The 24,342-nt window shown below is 41.9% G+C and overlaps 1 protein-coding gene across 4 annotated transcripts in view; it reads left to right on the forward strand.

Moving 5' to 3' along the window:
- The window catches only part of SMARCC1 (SWI/SNF related BAF chromatin remodeling complex subunit C1), a 170,258-nt gene that overhangs the window by 119,040 nt on the left and 26,876 nt on the right, over nt 1–24,342 (forward strand). For 2 of the 4 annotated variants that reach the window (XM_082703794.1, XM_082703796.1), the window contains exons 22-25: nt 5,539–5,594; nt 7,992–8,106; nt 9,187–9,341; nt 22,058–22,192. In XM_082703794.1, coding sequence (XP_082559920.1) covers nt 5,539–5,594; nt 7,992–8,106; nt 9,187–9,341; nt 22,058–22,192 — 461 coding nt within the window. The remainder of the gene's footprint in view (nt 1–5,538; nt 5,595–7,991; nt 8,107–9,186; nt 9,342–22,057; nt 22,193–24,342) is intronic. The other 2 variants (XM_082703795.1, XM_082703797.1) reach the window with 1 other exon arrangement.

The following is a 24,342-nucleotide window of genomic DNA, read 5'->3' on the forward strand; positions in this document are numbered from 1 at the left end:
GGTTGCAGGTCGTCCTTTAAAAGCTGATTATCTTAAAAAAAAAAAAAATACTGCACTGTTCCTACATAATACTCACTCTGTTATTAAGCTGACTCAGCAAAGGTGGCCTAAGGCCTGTTCAATTAACAGTAACTTGTGAAGTTAGATTTGTTGTTTTTTCTTTTTAAACTCCATCTGTTTGGTTTTTGTTCAGATTTCATTTTTATATCTTAATGGGTTATAATGTGTGCTGTGTATTTCATCTGAATAAGAATTAGAGCATTAACGGAGCACCTGGGTGGCTCAGTGGGTTAAAGCCTCAGCCTTTGGCTCAGGTCCTGATCTCAGGGTCCTAGGATCAAGCCCCACATCAGGTGCTCTGCTCAGCAGGGAGCCTGCTTCCCTCCTCTCTCTCTGCCTGCCTCCCTGCCTACCTGTGATCTCTGTCTGTCAAATAAATAAATAAATAATCTTAAAAAAAAAAAAAAGGATTAGAGAATTACCAACATCTCTGTCTCTCCTTTGTCTTTTCACTTCCCAACTGCCAGCACTGAGAATCCTAAATTTTTAAAAAAATTTTTTTCTTCTTTTTCTTTTTCTGAGAATCCTAAATTTTGAAATACCATTCGACTGCTTTTTGAGTGACTCTTATCACAAAGAAAGATGTACTGAATATGTTAGATGTAATTTTGTTTGTTTTTAAACTTTATAAAACATGGTTTATTTGTACTTCTGAGACTGATTTCCTTACTCTTGGGTTTTTGGTGCATATCTGTGTAGTTACAATGTACAGGTCGGCACAGTTCATTTATGTCCACTGCTGTGAAATAGGCTGTGGTGTGATGTAACCCACTTTAATCATCTGTCCTTCCATTACTGGATGGGCGTTTTGGGTTGTTCCTGTTTGTTGCATCTCAAACGTGCATGTCCAGTCTTGTTTGTACGTCACGGGGCACCTCTGTGCAGGGTTTTACTGAGATGAGACGCTTCTCCAAGGGTGCTTGGTGGACCGGTTGTCACGCTGGGACAAGGAGTTGGCATCATTTAGCGGCCCTCTGTTTAAACTGGTTGTTACTTTTTCATAAGCTGAATTTTTTGGTGGAAGAAATTTAGAGCATTGAATATTTTGAATGTTGAACCTTGATCATTCTTGTGTAACTTCTTTCTTTGTTGTGGAGTAATCCTGTGAGTTGTAGGGTTTTAGGAAATTCTGGTTTTTTTCCCCAGACTGAGTGAGTATATGTGTCAGTTGACACTTGGACCATAACACTCAATCATACACTTCCTAGTGTTAGGCTCTGCAGATATAGCGGGTATAAAGTAACATACCATTATGGTTTTATTTTATTTTTTTTATTTTTTAAAGATTTTATTTATTTATTTGAGAGACCGCATAACCAGGGGGAGTGGTAGAAGGCAAGGGCCGGCTCTCCACAGAGCAGGGAGTCCAATATAAGGCTGGATCCCAGGACTCCTGGGATCATGACCTGAGCCAAAGATAAACACTTAAAGACTGGGCCACCCCAGGCCCCGGTCCGTTGTCATTTTAAATTACACTCCTCTGTAACTCATTTGAGTATCTTCTGTTTCCTGGTCATACACACATCATTCTATAATATAACTACTTTGTCTTTTGTTCACTTTTTAATTAATAGTTTTTATGATTTGCTATTTATAAATCTGATACACTGCTCTAGTTGCTGTGCTGCCTGTGTTTTCTCCCTTTTGGGGGGCAACTTTTAATGAAAAGGAGTCCTTGATTTTATTAATAGAGTGAAGTTGGGGCTCCTGGGTGGCTCGGTTGGATTTCGGCTTAGGTCATGATCTCAGGGTTGTGGGATCGAGAGCACCCCCTCATCAGGTTCTGTTCTGAGTGTGGAGTCGGCTTGAGATTCTTTCCCTCTTCCTGCTCCTCCCACCACTCACGTTCTTTCTTTTTTAAACAAACAAATAGAATCTATTTTTTTTAAAGGTTTTATTTATTTATTTGACAGACAGAGATCACAAGTAGGCAGAAAGGCAGGCAGAGAGAGAGGAGGAAGCAGGCTCCCTGCTGAGCAGAGAGCCCGATGCGGGGCTCAATCCCAGGACCCTGGGATCATGACCCGAGCCGAAGGCAGAGGCTTTAACCCACTGAGCCACTCAGGCGCCCCATTAAATCTATTTTTAAAAATAATAAAATAATAGAGTGAAGTTAATTAGTCCTTTATGATTAGCACTTTTTGTGTTATGTTGAAAATAGAGTTCAGGTTTTGCTGTTTTCATGTGTCTTTATCTAGAATTGGTTTTTAACATGTGGGAAGTGGTTGCTTCTGTATGTTAATTCTATAGCTAACCACCTTGCCCTTAGATGATTTCTGTTAACTTTTTTGGCAAATTCTTTCAGGCATACAGTTCTATTCTCTACAATCAAAACTGCTTGCTTCATTTTCTTAGTTGACTACTTTGGGCTCCAGTCACTCTGGCAGCATGGAGGGTGCACCTGGGTGACTCAGTGGGTTAAAGCCTCTGCCTTTGGCTCAGGTCATGATCCTGGGGTGTTGGGATAGAGCCTTGCATTGGGCTCTCTGCTCAGCTGGGAGCCTGCTTCCTCCTGCCTTTCTGCCTACTTGTGATCTCTGTCAAATAAATAAACAAAATCTTTAAAGATTTCCATCCCAAGATCCTGAGACCATGATCTGAGCCGAAGGCAGAGGCTTCAACCCACTGAGCCACCCTGGTGCCCTGGTATAAGGTTTTGGGGAGTTCTTTGTCGCTTCCAATTTGACCTTTCCCTATTAATAGTTATGACCCTTTTTCCAGTCCTTACACAATTAATTTGTGCCTTCTTTGTCTTTTCTTGATCTATCACATCAGTTTATCGACTTTATTATTTCAAAGAACCAAGTTTGGGGTATATCGAGTCTTTCTGTTTTATGTTTTAACTCTATCGTATTTTTGTTTTTTATTGCTGTGATTTTTATCCTTGTGTTTTTCTCTGTATCTTCTATATTCTGTTGTTCTTTTTCTGCTTCTCAAGAATATAGAGTGTGTAAACATCAAGCTTTTTTTGTTTTTCTGATACAAGTTTAAGAAGCCTCTATATTTACTTCTTCATGCTATTTTTACTGACTCCCAAAATTACATTTCTAAGCCCAGAGAAATTTATCTGTATATTTTAAACTTAATTTCATTGCATTATGGTTAGAAACTTTGGGATGTGTGTCACTGACTTTTTGAAATCTGTTAAAGTTTACTCTTTACTCAATTTGTGACCAGTATTTTTAAATGTAACATGTGAGGTTGAAATTAAATACGTGTGTATTCTCTGGTGAGCATAAAACCAGCTTGCTGCATTTACATCCACTGTTGATCTTAATTGAGTAAAGTATATTCAAATCCCCACTGTGAGGCATATTTTCATTTCTGTCCTGCCGTTCTGTCAGCTTTTGCATTATGTAGTTTTGACACTTTTATTAGGTTCCTAAAAGTATGAAAAGTTAAATTTTTCTGGTGAATTAAGCCTTTTCTTCATCACATCGTCACCCTCCATTTCGAACAGTGCTCTGTTCTTGATGCCTGTATTAAGTAACAGTACTGTGAAAACAGCACCATTCCTTGGATTGGCTTTTGCCTGGCTTACCTTTCCTTATGCTTTTGTATTTCCCATTTTCATGGTCTCCGTATGGATCATTTCTTTAGAGGTGTTTTATAGCTTTGTACTTTTCTTTTTACCTGGTTTAATCTGTTTCCCTTTGTTTTATTTCTAGAAAATTTTTTGATCTTTTGGGTTTCTAAAACAATCTCTGCACATCTATCTCTAATATGCTTTTGTTGGTTGGAGATCTTTATTATTCTCTCTTTTAATGATCTGTTGCATTGACAGCTGTGCTAGATTCGGGATCTGGCAGATCTCATCTTGGTGTAGTAATCCTTGAGTGCTGAAACTGTCGATTAATGTTTCTGCTCAGTTTTTGTGGCTTCCTATTTTGGTGTTTTGCTCTGCTCTTTGTGAGCTCATTACTTGGATGGCTACAACTGGGATTGGAAAAACTGCAGAGGATTCTGTTTCTCTTAGTAGCCAGGGATTGCCCCTGGCTTGAGATCTCATTTGGCCACCTCCTCTGGCCAGCTCTGTAGAATCCCGGGCTTCTTCTCCTGCCCTGGATCTGGCTGGTCCAGGACTCAGCTTCCTGATGCTGAGCTCCTCTAAGCAAATAGGTCTGGGTGTGACCCTGGCTCCACTCCTTCCACACTCTGGCCCCACTCCTGGCACTGTAGTCTTCTGGCATTTTTTGGAAGGTGGTAATCTACCTTATGCAAGATTCGTTATATCCCGGACTGTTCATGTCCCCGAATTCTGCAAGCAAGGTTTGCTTCCATCTGCAAGAATTAGAGCAAGAGGGATTTTCCTATTCAATAACTTTAACACAATTAGTTTTAAATATGTTTGTTTAGATATGTTTTAAGTATTCTCAGTGAGGATAAATGCTGTTAGTCTTGCCATTTACAAGAGGATAATATTCAAATGAAAGCTGTAGGATATTTGAATGTTTTTATTTAAAACCACAGCAAACCCTCATTATGTGTGAAATATTTGTTTCTGTATAAAATTCTAAAAGCAAAAATATTTATCTAATTGTATTTTGTTTTTAAAATCTTCATTAACTTCCTAGCTACAGCATATAGTTAAGACTCCCTTAGTACCACATTCAGGGGTCTTCCTCCTGAGGCCCTTACCTGCATATGTCCCTCCTTCTCATCTCTCCTCTCTCATCGCCCCCTTCCTAGTCATCACCAAGGACTCCCATTTTCCCCATGCCCTTGAATCTTTCTGTCTCTTCCTTTAAAATGTCTTTCTCTATCTTGTACTACCCACCCCCAACCCCAGCCATGTCTGCATGGCTGTAATCGTTTATTCTTCCCCAACTGAAACAGTCGCCCCCTCTGTGCTTCTCACAGCATCTCCTACATACATGTCCACGATGGACTTCTTGCTTTGTGTCTTCCCCAGCCAGAATGTGAGGTCCTGGAGGTTCAGCATTATTTCTCCAACATGAAATACTCAAAATACATACTCATTAAGCATTGGTTAAATAGTAATAAGTTACTTGGGACTCTTTTTTGCTTTTTCGTACTTAAAATTTTTTTGAGGCTATTATTTTTATGCATGCAGAACAATAAAACCCCTCAGTACACAGCTCCATGCATTTTCACAAATTAAACGCATTCACGTAAGCAGCCCCAAGATCAAGAAGCAGATCATTACCAGCACCTCAGCCTGTTCCCCACACCACCCCACCCCACCCCACGCCAAAACTCACTGCTTGTCTGCCCACCCCTTCCCTGGTTAATCACTGTCCTCATCTCTAACACATTGATTACTTTCTTCTGTTTTTGAACTTTGAAATTAATATAATCATAAACTCTGTGTTTTATGGTAGACTTCTCATGTTAACCTTACGGTTGTGAGACTTGTCCATATTATCGTGCATACTTGTATTTCAAACATCACAGCTGTATGATCGCTTTTACCTTTGTTACATATTGTGTTACTTGTTCTTATTCTTCTCCTTGTAGAAGGGGCTGAAGAGGACAAAATGGAAACAGATACTGATGGTCAGCAGCCTGAAAAGGTGAAGTCTATGTGTTTGAATTCTCCTACCACAGAAAAGACACAGAGAGAGCATGCTTTTCATAGCATAACAGTTGGGTTTATTTTGATCTTTGATCCCTTTCAGGGAACTACAAATGATTCTGTCAGCCATTGGACTTTGCTGGTTTAAGGTATAAGTCTCACAAAGCATAGCAGAGGACATTTTTCACTTACACATTCAGGGAAGACTTACCCACTCCCCAACCTTTCCTTTTATATCCCTTTCAGGCACAGTTGGGAAAATGAATACAAAATTGTGGTTTTTATGAATATTGAATTATAGGGTTTGGTCCTGTACTTGTGCCAGAAGAGAATTACAGAATATTAAGGGATTTTTTGTAGGAGAGTTAACTGCCAGCAGGAAAATAATTAGTAAAGTCTTAGTGAGAAGGTGGTATTTGAGGTAGGTTTTAAAGAGCAGGTAGCACTGTAAAGACTGAAACTGAAGTAGAGGTGAGGGACTCAAAGATCCCATTGGCCGTGGGGTAGGGATGCGGAAGCCAGGGTACAGAAGGGGTCAACAGAGTGCCCCGTGTTCATGACCCACTCTCCAACTCAAAGAGGCTCTAAATGCCCAGTGAGTGTGGCAGAACAGGACCTCACAACATCCTCGAGATCAGGGACACATGATTTAAAAATGGGCAAAGGACTTGAATAGACACTTTTTCCAAAGAAGACATCCAGATGGCCAGCAGACACATAAAAAGATGCTCGGTATCACTCATCATCAGGGAAATGCAAATCGAAACTACAGTGAGAGACTGCTCGCACCAATCAGAAAAGCTAATAACAAAAAGACAGCAAGTGTTGGCAACAGTGTGGGGAGAACGAACCCTTGTGCACTGTTGATGGGAATGCAGTTTGGTTCAGGCACTCTGGAAACTGTGGAACTTCCTCAGAAAGTTAAAGGTAGAACTACCATATGATCCAGCAATTCCGCTACTGGGTATTTATCCCAAGAAAACGAAAACACTAATTCAAAAACAGGTGCACTCCCTGTGTTCACTGCAGTATTATTTATAATGCTGAGACATGGAGACAACACGAATGTCCACTGATAAATGAATGGATAATGGAGAAGCGGTGTGTATCTCTCACACGACAGGAATAGTATTACTCAGTCATAAAAATCCAGTCTTGCCATTCACAACAACATGAATGGACCTAGAGGGTATTATACCAAGTGAAATAAGTCAGACAAAGACAGCTTCTTTTAATATTTAACTTAATGTGGAATCTAAAAAAACAAAACAGAAACAGCCCCATAAATACAGAGAACAGACTGGCGATTGCCAGGGGAGAAGGGTGTTAGAGAGATGGGCAAAGTAGGTGAAGGAGGATTAAGGTGCAAATTACCCATTAAAAAATAAGTCAGGGGATTGAAAAGCACAGCATAGTGAATATGGCCAATACTATAATAATGTATGGTGACAGTAACTAGATTTATCATAACATTGTGTAATATATTGAATTGTCGCATCATTAGTGTTGTACACCTGAACCTAATAAAACGTTGTATGCCAGCTATACTTCAGTGGAAAAAAAGACAAGATTAGGAGTACACGATAAATATGCATTCACTATTTGACTGAACATATACAAGCTGGGATTTAAGGTCTTGATTGCATGTGTTGTTTTAAAATTGTACTTAGATAAGGATCGGATAATAGTAAAATTACAGTTCTTATACTGTTCTAAATATTATGCTTTGTGCTTTACATTAATGCTTTTATGAATTCATCTGGTTCCTAAACAATCTCATCACGTCAGTGATAATCTCTTCATTTTATAGACAGTGTTTACATGATTTGTCCAAAGTCACAGGGATTTCGAAATCTGTAAATGAAACCTCATTCTGAATGGAGGAATTGAAGTTTTCAGTCCCCAGAGCATAGTCACTGATGCCCTATTGTAGCTCTTCCCAAAAACCATTAGCAAATGACTATATTAAAGGGCTTTGTCAGCTTTTTTATTTTGGCAGCATTCCATCTTGCTTCTGTGTTAATCAGTTTAAATGCTCTTGGTCCTTTTGGACAGGTATTTGATAATTCATTTGTTTATTTATGAAGCCTTTCTCTGTTTAACCAGAAAGCAATATACATGAATTTCCATGACATCCTTTGGACATTGTGACCCTGGCTTTATAATAGAGGGCACAGAGAGGGCGAGTTGTATTGACTTGTGAGCACTCAGGTATTGAGGAAGTGAAAGGTATTTCTTCAAATTTATTAATTTCTTTTCCAGCTCCTCTAAGACCCTTCTGAACCCAGTTCATTTCCTGCAAAAATAGTAGAGTCTTTTCTTACTCTAAGGTAATGTCACTTTAGAAGGACTGTTTTCCTCACTCTTCTCTTCTCTTCTTTTGTACCTCTTATAGGCAGAAAACAAAGGAGAAAATGAAACAGATGAAGGTGACAAAGCACAAGATGGAGAAAATGAAAAAAACAGTGAGAAGGAGCAGGACAGTGAAGTTAGTGAGGATACCAAATCAGGTAATTCAAGGAAACTCTTTAGACTGTATTTATTTTATTTTATTTTTTTTAAAGATTTTATTTATTTGAGAGAGAGAAAGCTAAAGGAGAGGTAGAAGAAGAAGGAGAGAATCTCAAGCAGACTCCGCGCTGTGTGTGGCGCCCAATGGGGGACTTGATCTCATGACGCCAAGATCATGACCTGAGCCAAAATCAAGAGTTGGATGCTTAACTGACTGAGCCACCCCGGTACCCCCTTTTTAGACTTCATTATGTGAAATTAAAAAGCACTGGAGAAGTGTAGGCAGTTTAATTACAAAGTAATATTTCCTTACTCATGCTGTGTTTCTTTTGTTTTCTTAAGATTTTATTTATTTGTTTGACAGAGATCACAAGTAGGCGGAGAAGCAGGCAGAGAGTGAGAGAGGAGGAAGTAGGCTCTCCGCAGAGCAGACAGCCAATGCGGGTCTTGATCCCAGGACCCTGGGATCATAACCTGAGCCGAAGTCAGAGGCTTTAACCCACTGAGCCACTCAGGCGCCCCTTGTGTTTGTTTCTTAATGTAACAGTAAATATGCTTTAGCGTTTGAGTTTTATTTTGTTCCTAAGGCACCAGTGCTAATGCTAGTGGCTGCCTTGTGTCAGTAGCGTGTAGACAGGCAAGTTGTTTGGTGTGGCTGAAGCACCATGCAGACCTGCCATTTTGGTCTCTGAGTCAGTGGCTGGTGGATCCGTCGTGCCCATCTCAGAAAGCTTGCGGAAGTGCTTTGTTCTCCGCTTCTGATTTCCTGCAGACGCCAGGGTCTCCCAGAGCAGCGCAGTGACTGATCTTGTTGGTCTTTGGGCTTAGTTCCCTTTATATCTTCGGGAACTACATAGAATGCTTAGAGAAATGAAGGGGAGGCAAATGTATTATTTAGAAAATCCGTCTCGGATAGAGGCACATTTACATACATGGAATGATTCTGCAATCGAAAAGAAGGCGCCAACCCTGCGATCTCTTTGTAACCACAGTCCTAGTTTGTCATGTGCCGGAGGTGAGAAGTATGGCGGCTTACTGAGTCTGGGCACCTGGCAATAAAGCTTTCTGATTTCTTTCAGAAGAAAAGGAAACTGAAGAGAACAAGGAACTCACTGATACTTGTAAAGAAAGAGAAAGTGATCTCGGGAAGAAGAAAGTAGAACATGAAATTTCCGAAGGAAATGTGGCCACGGCCGCAGCAGCTGCTCTCGCCTCAGCTGCAACCAAAGCCAAGGTTTGCCACTCACAGCCCTTGCCAGGCTCCCTTTGGCCATGAATGGTCGCCTTGTTTTTAGTTACTGGGAACGTTAGTACAAAGAGCCTTGCACCCAACAGGAGATGACTGCTTGACCGGCATTTCTAGGTTAAGAATTTACAGGCAGGCGGGGGTGGGGGACGGGGTGCAAGTCACAGATCTGGTCTTGAAAGGTGTTGGGGGGCTGCCTTCCAGGCATTCCTTGTGCTGCTCTGTGCACACTCAGCTCTCAGCTTGTGGACCCTGCAGGGATGGGGAGCAGAACTTAGTATCCCTCGTGCTGGCCTGCAGAGCTTGTCTTGGACTGTTGTTCCAATTTCTGCTCGATTGAAATATTTGTGATTTTTAAGACAAAAATCTGGTTCCTTGTATAAATACTTCACCCTGCTCTTAACAGACTGAAAGGAGAGAGGGAGGACCTAAAATAACTCTTTTTCTTCTTGAATTTGCCAGCTTTTCTGGGGGTGGTTTTCTCTATTTATAACCTAGTATTGGCTCCGCGGCATATTTAAGAAGAAAGGAGAATGTTATTTTCCTCACTTTGTGTTAATTTAGCATTTTAAAGCCTTCCAGGCATGAGTAAGTGAAGTTTTCATAAAACCTTTTCACCTCCTCTCCATCTTAGCCTCTGAAGTAGTCACCTGCCATTGTAGGTTCCCACGTTTTGAGCAGTATTGACTGGAACATACCTAATCGTTTTATCTTGAGCTGTTCTTAATCCATGGGTAAAGAGAGTCTTTCATGGTCTTTACTACCCACAGACTGTTCAGCTGCTGCAGACTTTTCCTCCAAGTGCTTAATCCGTGATGTGTGATTTATAACAGACCCGCAGATGACCCAGTTCAGACCACGAGACCTCCGTGTTGAGTGCTCACCGTCAGGCATAGGTGCTGCCCAAGAGGAGGAGGGGTGTTGCCAGTCCATCCAGATGGCTTCCCCAGCTGCGGGTTCCTGTTACAGTAGCTGGAGGACCTGCATGTTCAGCCCTTCCAGTCTTTTCCCAAGGTGCCTCCTGATTTTTGGGGTGATTTGGTTGCAGTATTAGGTGTTCTCTCTCCTCTACCTTCCCCTACCTCTGGGGACTGCTGAGGTGCACTCTTGGTGGTTTCTTGTCCATTTGGTTTTAATCCTTCATCAGAAGCAGCTTTTGTAGCCTCCCTTTCTTCTACCAGATTGAACTCTTTGACACCTCCTTGTCTCTGAGCTGAGTCCTAGTTGTTCCAACTGTCACCAGGGACCTTAAGGACTGCCTTGGGCCTGTCTCACAAATGAGCTGGAGGCCAGGAGGGCTTCTGTCCTTTGTGACCTTTACCAGGAGACAGCACACCATCACCCCAATCTTTTGACTCACAGCCTGGGGTCCTCTCTGTCTCCTCTCGTTCTTTCACTTTCCACGGCTGCTAAGCCCCCAACTCTTCCTGGTGTGTTTGGGTCCCTGGTGATGCCCAGTCCCTTCACTGCTCCCTTAGGCTGCTCGCATCATCTGTTGCCTCTGTCTTTCAGCCCATTCTCTGTTTGCAGCCAGAGGAATCTTTTTTGTTTTTAAAATTGTCTGTTGAAGTATAGCTTAGATTTGAATAAGTCTGTTGAATATACGTCTACAGCTACTGAGTTTTTCACAGACTGAGCCCACCTATGGGCTCACAGACAACACCCACATCAAGCAGCATAACATTCGTAGCCTTCCAGAAGCATCCTCATATTCCCTTCTAGTTACTGCTCCCCCATCCCAAGAGTGGTTATTAGCCTGTCTCCTAATGCCATGGATTACTTTCTGCTTTGTTGACTTTATATAAACAGAATCATACGATGTGCAGAAAAATCTTTAAAAACACAAACAAGAACATGATACTTTCTTAAATAAGCTCTCTAATTGTCTCAGGCTAAAATTTCAAAGTCTTTAGTGTGGAATTCATGAGTTTTTCGTGCTCAGGACCCTTCTTGGTTCTCAAGCGTAATTTCTTGGCTGCCTGACCTGGACTGTCTCTTGCAAGTTCTCCTGGACAGAACCCGCTGTGACATCTCCAGCTGGGCTCTTTGGGACCCACTTCCCTCTCACAGAGATGTTTCCCTTGCCCTCCTGTTGTGTCTTCTTCCTCTGCCACCATGTCTCTTCACTGTCGGTTGCCAGAGAAGTTACTAATAAATGGCAGGCTCCATAAAACATTTTACAGAGGCCTCATGATGTTTTGTAGCGGATGGAAACACGGCCTCGTAGCTGTTAAGACGTGCAGCTTTGGGCACAAAAGTGTGTGTATTGTGCATTCCTCACTACCTTGCCAGGATTTCTTTGGATTGATTTACTGTAGAGAAACTGCTTTTATGGATCTATTGCCCTGGTGCTTCAATGTTCTGCACAAGGTTTAGGAGAGTCCAGAGAACATTTTCTTTCCGGGTCATTGAATTTTCGCTCACTCACTCTTATTTCTGATAACTGGGAACTTAGCTCTTTATTCTCATGACAGCTGCGTCTTCCACAGATCCGTGAGTGATGCACATGCGTGTGATGCATGACTTGGCACGCGTGAACTGGTGAGTGCCACTTACAGCTGGGTCCCATGCATTTCACAGCACACATAATCATCTTTGTGCTACATGCGAATTACGGGTAAGGAATTCACTGAAATGACTGTAATTAGTACAGCTTATCTAGCCAATCCAAGTTTTCTCTTATTCTCTTTTTGTTCTTCTGTATCTATAAACAGCTTTGTTATTAAGAGTTTTCCTTGATACATTTTAATTGTTTGTCACACTGACATGGAGTGGTAATTATAGGTTCTGCCTCTAGCTCCACAACACGCGGGGAGGGTGGGCCTGCTTTCTGGCTTTTCCCCATCCTTGCCATATGCGGGACTCTTCAGCAGCATATCCATTTCTTCGTTGCACCTACTGACAAGCTGTGAATTGACCCACCTGAGGAGCGGTGTGTGGGTGTGAGAAGGAACGCCATTGGCCGGGTGCTTTACCTCCCTTCCATCTGGGTGCTTAGGTTTAGCTGAAAGGAAGAGCCCGGAACTATTGCTGGAATAAACCAGAAACCCCCCCAAACTGGAATATGTTCTCTTTTTTCAGCAGCAAGAGGATTCAGTTCTTCCCAGATAGCAGAGATCACATTTTCTTAAGACCACAGACGTTTCCTTCAGACTGATTCTGTCACCATCCCATGCCCATGTGCCTTGAAATGCCCAAAGTAGATTGGTCTTCATGGTTACCGGGTGTTAGTTCTGGAGTAACAGTAGATTCTCTCGCCCCTCAGTGATACACCTCTTGCTCCCTTTTGCTTGAAATTTCATCTGGAGATGGGTAATTTTTCCTTGTACATTATAGTCCTAAGGCTTTACCACATTAAGTATTGACTGAAATCGATTGACATCAAACGCGTTGATAATTGAAACCGTATCTTCTTACTTAATACTGTGAAGAGAAGACAGAAGGGAAAATTGGCCTATTTGCTCATTTTGCCTGCAGTTAGCCCGATTCACTTTCATCCGTACATAACTAAACAGAGTCTGCTCTTGGTCTGCTAGCTGAAATCTGTGCTTTGCTATGTAAAGTTCATCTCTCTTACAACCAGGCTACCTCTTTGTTATCATTAATCTTTTTGTGGTTGTTTCTCTGCATACCCTGCGCCTGTGGCACACTCGCAGAGTTCATCATTCTTAAGTTCAGTAAAGCCGGTATGTTAAGAGTCAGGGGCTCCTGGTTAAAAAGTAAACTTTCCATTGTCTAATGTTCATGATAACAGGCTAAGGCTAGGAGTCTGAGATCTTCTCTAAAGAAGTCCCGGTACAGATGAAGCTCCTTAGGAATGGTCTTTCACCATTTTGTGAAAATGGTCAACTTTTTCCCAAATGTTTGTACCACAAATGTACAGCACCTTAGATGTTGGTCTTCCCAGTTGGAAAAATTTGAGGACGGACATAACAGTGGTAAGACTCGGGGCGCCTGGGTGGCTCAGTGGGTTAAGCCGCTGCCTTCGGCTCAGGTCATGATCTCGGGGTCCTGAGATCGAGTCCCGCATCGGGCTCTCTGCTCAGCGGGGAGTCTGCTTCCTTCTCTCTCTCTGCCTGCCGCTCCATTTACTTGTGATTTCTCTCTGTCAAATAAATAAATAAAATCTTAAAAAAAAAAAAGAAAGAAAGAAAGAAAGATACTTGGAGGTCCTCCCATCTAGTAGAGAGCATCAATGAAGCAGGCATACCCTTACGATTCTTCAAAATCCTACCATGCTCTTGGTTCGGAAGCTCTTACAGCCATACCTTGAGCTGTTTACTCTAGGGTCATGATCAGCTGGTTGTACTCTGGATTTTATCTTTGTTCTGAAGCCATTTTCTAGTTTCAAATCCTTGATGGAGCAAGTAGAGATGAGAAACCATTCTTTTTTCAAATCCTGTTCTGTTTGCTCTCAGTTGTCTTTTAGATTTCTGATTCCAATAATGATGGTCTGGAAACTGAGTGGGTCCTTCTTTGGTTCCTTTCTTTTCTGGCCACTTGTAGTAAGATACCTTAAAGGATGTTTTACATTTTGCCTGGAAATCACTCTAGCCAGATCCACAAGTTCATTAATGATCCTTTCTACTGTCCACATCACTAGAAGTGAGGACGTTTCCCAACTTGGTGCTATTACATAATCAAGAATGACTTCTCTCCAACCTCTAGTAACCTTTCCCTCTCCGTCTTAAAGCTCTCGCCAGTGGTTTTCTTAAGGTCCTTTCAGCCTGTGCCCACTGCATAATTCAAAGCCACACTGAAGGTGTTTTTGATAAAACAGCACCCCATTTCCAGATACCAGCTTTCTCTTCCCAGAAGCAAGACTTACTAGTTAGAAAAAAGAAACCAAACAGCCATGTTACTGTATCTCATGGTATCCACAGGGTTATTAGTTGAATTGTAGTGGTCCTCACCCTCATGGGTAGGTTCATCTCGAGGGTCTGAGACAGTCCTAATCTTTGACAAGGGTGGCTCGACCCTATTCCCTCTTCATACAGTCTCATAGTCTCTCCCTGTGGTCTCTGGAGCAGGTTGATCACACTTACGTGACAGCTGAGGACCTCCATAAGGAGTGTTCTAAGGGACAGGACATAAAGTTCCCAAGCGGGGAGATACAAAATGGCACCACTGTTTTCTCTTGGGCAAGACAATTAGAGAGCAGCCTGCCTTGATTCCAGAAGAGAGATTATAGGCCTGCTTCTCCATGGAAAGAAGGCCAGTGACTTTGTGGCCATCTTTAATCTATAATAAATCCCTCCTGAGAATTCCGTGGGAAAGTATCCACTCAAATACCAGTTCTAAATAGACATTAGTAGATAACTATTAAAGGCCGTAGGGTTTCGAATTTAAATTTTTAATTCTGGCTCCGCCATTCACTTGTCTCTTAACCTCAGGCAACTAAAATTTTCTGAGCCTGTATCATTTTTGTGTGAATCAGAAGTCCTTTCTGACCTGCCTTGACAAGATTATTATTACAAGAATATTTAAAAATATTTAAAAAGCATTCTGTAAGCTGAGAAGTGTCGTATTTTGATTATTCATTAAACCAGTATCTGAGTGTCCGTTGCTGGACTCTACCACAGCAGTGGGTTTATTTTGTACCAAAGAGAGATGGACAGTGCCTGCCTCTTGGGAACTCACAGTCCACTAATCTTGAAACTCGTGTTTTGGTTGAGCCATTAGGATATACAGTTCGTTGTGAAGGAAAAAAAAAAAAAACAACAACTAAAGAACATGTATAAAATGCTGAAACATAGACCTTAAGGAGACAGTATCAAGTGAGGTCTAATGAGGGATTGTATACAGTTCCATATAATGTATATTGGAATGAAATTCTTACACATGCACTACATAATGTTCTACTTTTGTGTATTTGATTTTTACACAAGTTCTGTTATAGATGGATTACTGCTTTGATATTTAATCCCTGACAACAAAGATGTCTCCTCTGTAATGTCATGGGTAATTCTTGAGTTTCTTGAGGAAACTTCCATCTCACAGATGTGGAAACAAAACCACAGAAGCTAATGAGAAGCCCAAAGTTAGGTGACTAGTTGTAGAACCAAGACCAAAATCCAGATCTGCAGACTGGAAGTCTGCCTGGTTCAACCAATGCAGAGACATAATCTGGTAAAATTGTCCATTTTAATGACAATGTTTTCAAACATTTTATAATGAAAAACCCAACAGCCAGCTCAAAACAATAAGTACCCTTTTTTGTTTCTGTTTTTTGTTTTCTTAGTATGCCTGTGATTTAAGTTTCTAATTTTGAAGAACCAAAAAATAAAGGACAGAAGAAAGAAGGAGACATCTAATACAGTTAACTCCTCATCTTCCTGGGTCACCTTTCTTATTGGCCAATTTTATTTCTAGGCGCTCTTCAGAATGTAGTTCAGTTCCCAGTTGACTGTGACCCTTGGCGAGATCTTTGACTTTTCCAATCTTCAGTTTCTTTCTATACATAAAAATTCCTTTTCCAGCAGGTTATTATTAGAAGTAAAAGAAGCAGCATGAAAATACAGCGTGATGTCTTAGAATGTCTAAGTGTTTAATAAGCCCCAGTTCTCCCCCCTACTCCAGTAATGCATTTCAAGAGTTAACTCTTTTGCGTTCTCAGTTTTTTGTTTTTTTTTTTTGTTGTTGTTGTTGTTTTTTTAAGGCAGACACAAGTCGTATTTGGATCCATTAGCAACTTTTGTCCAGTGCTTCATAACATTTGTCTAATCACTTCAGGGCCCTGTGAAGGCTTTGTAATTTCCTTATAAGCCTTTGTGACTTCTACTGGATTGACTCATTACTCGTATGTCACCAAATCTGTAAAGTAGCATAATTTCTTAGAGTCTTGGTAGCAGGACATGTGCTGTTCCATGAAGGATACTATGTTCTTGCCTTCTCCCAGGTGCAAAAGCTTGTACCAGTAAAAATAAGGATAGTCACAGAAGTTAAATCAAAAAGGAGGCTCTTCCCCTGCATCTAGAAATGCGGGAGATCGGGAAATGGCCTGTTACCACATCCATTAGGATGCAGTCACAAAGTTCAGAAGGTGAGGCAGTGCAAAGGACCAGGCCATTTCTTTCCGAGAAACCTACTGTTGCATTTCTCATGTTACAAGTGAGGATTGCATGATGGAACAGGGAAAAGGTGCAGTGATTTGGTTTTAATAATTGTATAAAGAAAGTCAGAACTGACATATAAATAAACATTATTAAGACCTGAAATATGAAAAAGCCAAATTTGATGTGGAACATTAATTCTTTCTTTTTTCCACTCAAAATCCAAATGTCATCAAGCTCGTCAGCAAACAGTCTTACTTACTCTGATATGGGGTAATTTTGACACCTATTAAAATTTTTTCTTTAGCTAGAGGTCAGACTGAATAATTCTATAAGTCTTTAGTAGTAAACAAGTTGCCATAAGATAGAGATTGAGGTTTTTTGTGTTTTCTTTCCCTAAGTCTTTCACTCAGATTTGTTTCTTCAGTTTGAAGGCCACAGGTTTTGCATCTCCACTCCACAAAGCGCCCATGTTCAGTTGTAGAGATTTCTGGTGGTTTTTCTAACCTTGAGCACAGCTGAATTTTAAGCTTTTTTGGGGGGGGTCTCAAAATTGTTTTATTGCTAACCCTCCATTAATACTTATACAAGGGAAGAAAAAGAAAATTCATACCAGAGATCCTTCAGAAGTCCATTCATGTACGATACCCAGTTTCCCCCCCATTATTATTGTTTGCCGTCTTGTACAGAATGTCCTGCAACATTGGCTAAGTACCTTTTAGAATCACAATCAAAAAATAAAAGTGAACCTCGGTGATCTTTGGCTCATGTAGATTGTGTCCTCAGTAGCAGCTCTTGGCTTTGATTTGTCCCAATGGAAGGCTGTTTCCAGAAAGAGCGTGCGTTAATCACTTTTAGGGGCTAAGCATCTTTCTCTGCACATCACTTGGCATTCTTAATGGCTGATTGAGTCTGGTGGCTAGAATTAGAGTTCTTTCTAAGGTAAGGTTAAATTTAAGTAGCCCTCTTTTGATTTCCTATATGGCCAATCATTAGTATCATTTAGATGCAAGAGCATTTCATTTCTCCTTTTTATAAATTTGAATATATTCTTTTAAAAAAAAATTTTATTTTTTCATTCCTGAAAAACTATAAACTTCCATATGGTTATGATATATGATATGATTATGATATGATATATATATGATATGAAATGGATATGATTGTGATGATTATATGATATGTATGATATGATATGATTATATAACCATATCATATAACCATATGATAATTGACTTTCTCTGCTTGACTTTCTTCACTCAGCATAATCTCCTTCAGTCCCATCTATGTTGATACAAAAGTTGGGTATTCATCCTTTCTGATGGAGGCATAATACTCCATAGTATATATGGACCATATCTTCTTTATCCATTCATCTGTTGAAGGACATCTTGGTTCTTTCCACAGTTTGGCGATTATGGATATTGCTGCTATGAACGTTGGGATACATGTGGCCCTTCTTTTCACTACATCTGTACCTTTGGGGTAAATACCCAGTAGCACAATTGCAGGGCCATAGGGTAGCTCTATTTTTAATTTTTTTTTTTTAATTTATTTATTTGACAGAGAGAGATCACAAGTAGACGGAGAGGCAGGCAGAGAGAGAGAGAGGGAAGCAGGCTCCCCGCTGAGCAGAGAGCCCGATGTGGGACTCGATCCCAGGACCCGAGATCATGACCCGAGCCGAAGGCAGCGGCTCAACCCACTGAGCCACCCAGGCGCCCTATTTTTAATTTTTTGAGGAAGTTCCACACTGTTTTCCAAAGTGGCTGCACCAACTTGCATTCCCACTAACAGTGTAAGAGGGTTCCCCTTTCTTCACATCCTCGCCAACACTTGCTGTTTCCTGTCCTGTTGATTTTGGCCATTCTAACTGGTGTAAGGCGGCATCTCAGTGTGGAAGTTATCGTGTATTTTAATCATAATTTCAATCAGGTGTATATTGGCTCTTGTATAAATTCTAAATATATCGAAATTCTCTTCTTGTCCATATTTTCCTACATTTTCTTATACATAGTGAGTGATCTTAACATATTTTAATGTTCTTGCCTGCTAAGTCCAATGTCTGTGCCATCTGTGAATCTGCTATTTTGATTGAATGCCAGATATGTATAAAAATTTAGATTCTCTGAATAAAAAGAAAAAAGTATTTTTATATATACATAAAGATGCCCCACCCAGGTGATGATCTCGTCTGTCTCTACGATTCAGTCTTCCTCTGTGGTGTTCACAGACCTGAGAACGGGCGGGGTTGAGGTGAAGCTAGATGGCAGTTTGGTCCTCTTCCTCCAGGACCACCCTGATCCTTAGCTGTGACTTTGCAGAACTTACGGTGGGGTTGTGAAGGAGTCTTTATCACTTCAGAAGGGGAGTTGGCAGGAATTTCGGTCTTTCCTTGAACCTGACTTCTTAGCGTCCCAACCCCTGCATCTTCAGAATTCCTCAAGTGCCTGAGATGGTGACAGGCTTGTATTTGAAGTCCCCCATGCTTCCGCCAGTATCCCTTCATCCGCAGGCACAAGTTACAAGAGTTCTTTGTTATAAACTGGACACAAATCTTTTATCACACGTAGGATTTGCAAATATTTTCTCACAGTCTGTGAACTGTCTTTTCACTTTCCTGAAGGGGTCTTTTGAAGCAGAGATGTTTTTAATTTTGATGAAGTCCAACCCCTCAGTCTTCCCTTTGGCACTTAGGCTTGTGGTGTCACATCTAAGAAATCTTTTACTTCACCCCCAAGATCATTTAGATTTACTCCTGTTTTTTCTTCTCAGATGTGTTGTGTGTGAATGTCCTGTGGGAGCGGCAGAGGGATAGAATGAACTTTAAGCAGGTTCCATGCTTAGCATAGAGCCCCAGTACAGGGCTCGATCTCACAACCCTGAGATCATGACCTAAGGCGAAATCAGGAGTCAGATGCTTAACCAGCTGAGCCACCGAGGTATTCCTTTTCTCAGAATTTTTTAATGTTAGCTCTTAACCTTTAGGTCTTGGACCTACTGAGTTCATTTTTTGTACATGATCTGAGATAGGGTCCAAATTCATTGTTTTGCCTTTGAATATCCAGTTGTCATGGCACCAGCCATTAACCCACCCACCACCCCCTCTTAAACTTTGCTATAGAACTATTAGAATAGATAGAGAAATAGAATAGTATAATGACTCTCTGTGTATCCACCACCAGCTTTGGTTATCACCAACTTGCCAGTCTTGTTTCATTTGTTTCTATTCGCTTTTGGACCCACTATGGACTTAGGCTTCTTTCTTAGGTTAAGTCTGTGACTTCTGGATCTCACTCATGTCTTTGCCTTTTTCTGGTTTTACACTAAATTAACTGGACCATATCCTTCAAAAGCAGGTGTAGGAATTAAACTTTTTTTTAAGATTTTATTTATTTGAGAGAGAGAGAGAGAGCACTACCAGGGAGGAGGGGCAAGGGCAGAGGGAGAAGCACATTCTTTGCTGAGCAGGGACTCTGATTCAGGGCTCCATCCCAGGACCCTTAGATCGTGACCTGAGCCAAAGGGAGGTGCTTAACCAGCTAAGCCACCCAGGAGCCCCAGAAATAAACTTTTTGAGCCCTTGATTTCAGATACGTCTATCCTGTGCCCACACTTCATTCATTTAAGTTGCTGTACTTGAAATTCTAAATTGAAATGCATTTTTCCCTCGGAATTTGGAGAGTATTTTACCATTATTTTCAAAAAACCTAGTTTTGTTTTTGAGAAAAGCCTGATGGAGTCTGAATTTTTGTTTGTAACCTACTGTTTTATTTGTTTGCCTTTCTGGAAACCTGTAGGATTTCACTCTGTTTTATGGTCTTAAATTTCCAGAGTGGTTCCTTGCCGTGTATATTTTTCAACTTTTATTTTCTTGTTACTTGGTGGTCCTTTCTGTTTGAAAACTCTTGATCCTCAGTTTTTGTTTGTTTTTTTTAAGATTTTATTTATTTATCAGAGAGAGAAGGGGAGAGAGCAAGCACAGGCAGACAAAATGGCAGGCAGAGGTAGAGGGAGAAGCAGGCTCCCTGCTGAGCAAGGAGCCCGATGTGGGACTCGATCCCAGGATGCTGGGATCATGACCTGAGCCGAAGGCAGCTGCTTAACCAACTGAGCCACCCAGGCGTCCCTTGATCCTCAGTTTTGAGAGGAAATATTTTGGCATGTTGATGTAATAGTACATGGGGATATCCCCAACTTCCTCGATAATTCTCAAAAAAATAAGAGCCATTTTCTGCCATAGCCATCAGAGTTCTACAGGTTCTATTCTCTTAGAAATAGATCTGGGAACTGATAACCTGAGTCTTCTCCGAAGGAGGGGCTACTGGTGTTAAGGTGATAACACATGAAGGGAGACCTACTTCTCGTGTGACGCCTATTTATAAATTTCTGATATTTTGTTGTGCTACATTTCTTACTCAGAAATACAAATGGCAGAACACTGTGCATTAATAGCAGGCTTAGGATCATGTAATCTTTACTTAATCTTGTTATTGATCTGTAGCTCAGAGTGTTGTTAGGAAGGCAAACATTTCATGAACAGCTGTAGATTCGTTCATAAAACCTCTTTGTTGTCACCTTTTGCTTAGACTTCTGCCTCTTCCTGTAGATGGATCTCTATGATAGAAAACTGCATTTCTCTTTCTAACTGTAAAAGGGTAAATAAGACTCTCATTTAAGTGTTGTCTATTAAGTTAGCTCCCCAAAGTCTATGTTAAATGCCTTCTGCATGTCAACTGCTTCTAGATTCTCTATGGAACAGGGATCTATAAGACAGATGCTCCATGCTACTTCTCACTCGGGTAGAGAAAGATGAGCACATAGATTCAGCAGATATGATGAAAGGGAATACAGAACAGTGTTGGGAGTTTGTTGGTGCTTCTCTTGGATGGTGTCCAGGGTGGGATTGACCCCAGGCCAGATATAGATAGTCACTGTCACAGATACGGGCCCCTCATCTTCTTTGTATAGTATGGTGCCTTCTTCTGTGTCCTGCTGAGTAGGCAAGAAGTGTGAGTAGGTCTCATCATCCAGAGTAGCCCATTCATCCAGATTAACTATTTGTTCTATACCGTATTTGTTTCTCTGGGTCCAGATCCTGCCCTCAGACTTGTTGGGGAATATTGTTCACCCTCTCCTTTCCACACCGAGTGCCACTCACTGGAGAGAAAGCAGAGGCTTTACATCTGAGTGTTGGGTGTGGGGGGGGAGCCACTGCTTAGCTGTCCCTGGACAGTTGCTAAGGAGGGAAAGATAGTGAGAGGAGGCATGGAATAGAGGAGTGATGGTGCAAGGTAAGTGGGTGGCAGATGGGGACGTGTACCCCAGGCTACTTGGGTCCTTCTCTTTGGCCATCAGGGTCCTGGTTAAACTGTCCCTTCCTAATGGGCTCTTTTTGAGAGGAGTAGTCTACCGTGGGAGGGTGTTGGGTTTTTTTAACCTTTTAAAAGAGTTATTTATACCTGTAAGGACCAGAAATTCAGCAAGCTATTTTAAATTGAAGTAAATGTTTGGTAGAGACATACAAAGGAGGGATCTAGGACACCGTTCTTCATTCTATAATCCGTACTCTGAATAGCAACTTCAGCGTTTTGTTGCTCTATTTTAAACAAATGTTTACCTAAGTAATTGGAATTATCTTTTTACACTTAGCACCTGGCTGCCGTGGAGGAGAGAAAGATCAAGTCTCTGGTGGCCCTGCTGGTTGAGACACAGATGAAGAAGTTGGAGATCAAACTTCGACATTTTGAGGAGCTGGAAACTATCATGGACAGAGAGAAGGAGGCTGTAAGTAAAGGGACAGTTGTGGTGGCTTTCTGACCAGGAAGTGCTGACACCTTCCGTAAACCGCAAGTTAGATGAGTGGTAGCCTACTCTGTTGGTGCTTTCTCCTTGTTTGCTTTGCCCTTTCAAAGGGGTTCTCGGTCATTGATGAACAGAAGGAACTCTGTTCTCATTCTAAAACTAATGATTTAAATTCCAGGTTTACGCCTCTCAGCTTTCCAGATGCATGCATGATGGTATAAAATTCTTCTCTCTACAGAAGTTAGATCTAAGACTTCTTTTCTGTCTTACTTGTTACCAGTAAAGTAGAATTCCTATAGATCCATTGTCTGATTTAAGGATTTTCTTGATTTCCTGTCTTCTTCAATACAAATATCAGAAAGTAAGGGCGCCTGGGTGGCTCAGTGGGTTAAAGCCTCTGCCTTTAGCCTCAGGTCATGATCTTAGGGTCCTGGGATCAAGCCCCACATTGGGCTTTCTGCTCAGCAGGGAGCCTGCGTCTCCCTCTCTCTCTCTGCCTACCTCTGCCTACTTGTGATCTCTGTCTGTCAAATAAATAAATCTTTAAAAAACAAAACAAAACCAAAAACCCACAAATAACAGAAAGTAGGAGTTAATCTCCCCTTGAGTTAGAAGCCTTGTTTCTATGACCCCTCTTAACCAAATCCTCCTCTGGTCCACCTTGGACTCTCAGTCTTCCTCCCCTTCCCTGCACAGTGGAGGGCGGGGCGGGGGCTAGGCCCTTGCTGAGCTCCTAAGGAGCCGGATGTGGAGCTAGATCCCAGGACCCCAAGATCATTACCCAAGCCAAAGGCAGACACTTAACCAGCTAAGCCACACAGGTACCCCGGGAATTGGTAACTTTCTAAGCAGTGGACTAAATTTGAGGATTTAGTTAGGACTTGTTCTCTCTTATTATTTTGAGTTTTATCTATATGTGAGATACTGGTATCTAAGTGGTAGAACTTTAAAATTAAATTATCCCAGAGGCCTTCTAATTTTAAGAACCTTTTTGTATTTCTTTAACTGTTTATTGGTCACATCCAGTCACATCCTCTGGCAGATTTCTCAGTAGTCCAGTAACTGTCACAAACAGCCCATTTTCATTTTGTCCTGAGACCAGCTCTGCCACTTCGGCTGGCATCCAGGCCCTGAAGAACAGCAAGGCTCCTTCAGTAACTCTCTACCCACACCCTTCCCCAGCCCACCCCCAGTTCCCTGACCTATAGGCTTGTCTCCCACTGCTGGCCCTCTCCTTCCCTGGGAGCTGCCCTCTGGGTACAAGCCACACCATGCCCCATGCAGGCTGCCCTCTGGCCTTTGCTCTCTGTGCCACCTGTATGATTCTGCTCTTCTGCCTGCAAGGCCATCTTCCCCAGCCCTGCATCCCTCAGCCCTTCCCCTCTGGGTGACTTGCCCACCCCATCTGCAGCCGTGGCAGCCTGACAGAGCACCTACACTATGTATTGTAGTTGTTGGCTCACATGTCCATCTACCATCCCGGGGTATAGGCCATTTGAGCGCGGAATCGATCAAGTGTCTTTGTAAACAGAACTGGCACATTATGGGCTCGTTTCGGTGGCTGTTGAATGAGTGTATGCCAGCATCAGTGTCAGAAGTTAGAGAAGTGGAAACGGGAAGTCCACCCTTTAGTTGAGTGGGGAAGACAGGTAGACAGATGATGGCACGGTGTGTTCAGTGCTCCTCTGGGAGCAGTAAGGAGGCATACGTGGAAGACAGGGAGAGGGAGAATTCCTCTGCCAGCCGAGCTGGAGAGTTGAGGAATGGCTTTGTGTGTATCTTATCCTCATAAGCTGCCCTTTTGTCATGTATGGATGTTTTTAGTGGGCCCAGTGTGACAGGGTAATAATGCACTGGATTCCCGTGGTGATCGGGTAGTATCCACTGGCAGCCAGACACCCTGCTGTCGTTCCTAAAGCAGCACCAATGGCTGAGCCTGGAGATGAGCAGGACTCTGGGCATTCACAGGACATGTCTCGATTCTCAAGGGGCTCTTTTCTCAGCTCTAAGGTACTTTCTCCTCAGAGGTTGAACCTGTGGATCCCCCCACTCTTTGAAACTCTCAGTGAAGATCAGCACCGTCCTCCGCCCCTCCCCAGTTCTCGCCCGCAGTCCCAGACACCCAGGGGCCG

This window comes from Mustela nivalis, assembly GCF_964662115.1.
Source record: "Mustela nivalis genome assembly, chromosome: 1".
Classification (NCBI taxonomy): Eukaryota; Metazoa; Chordata; class Mammalia; order Carnivora; family Mustelidae; genus Mustela; species Mustela nivalis.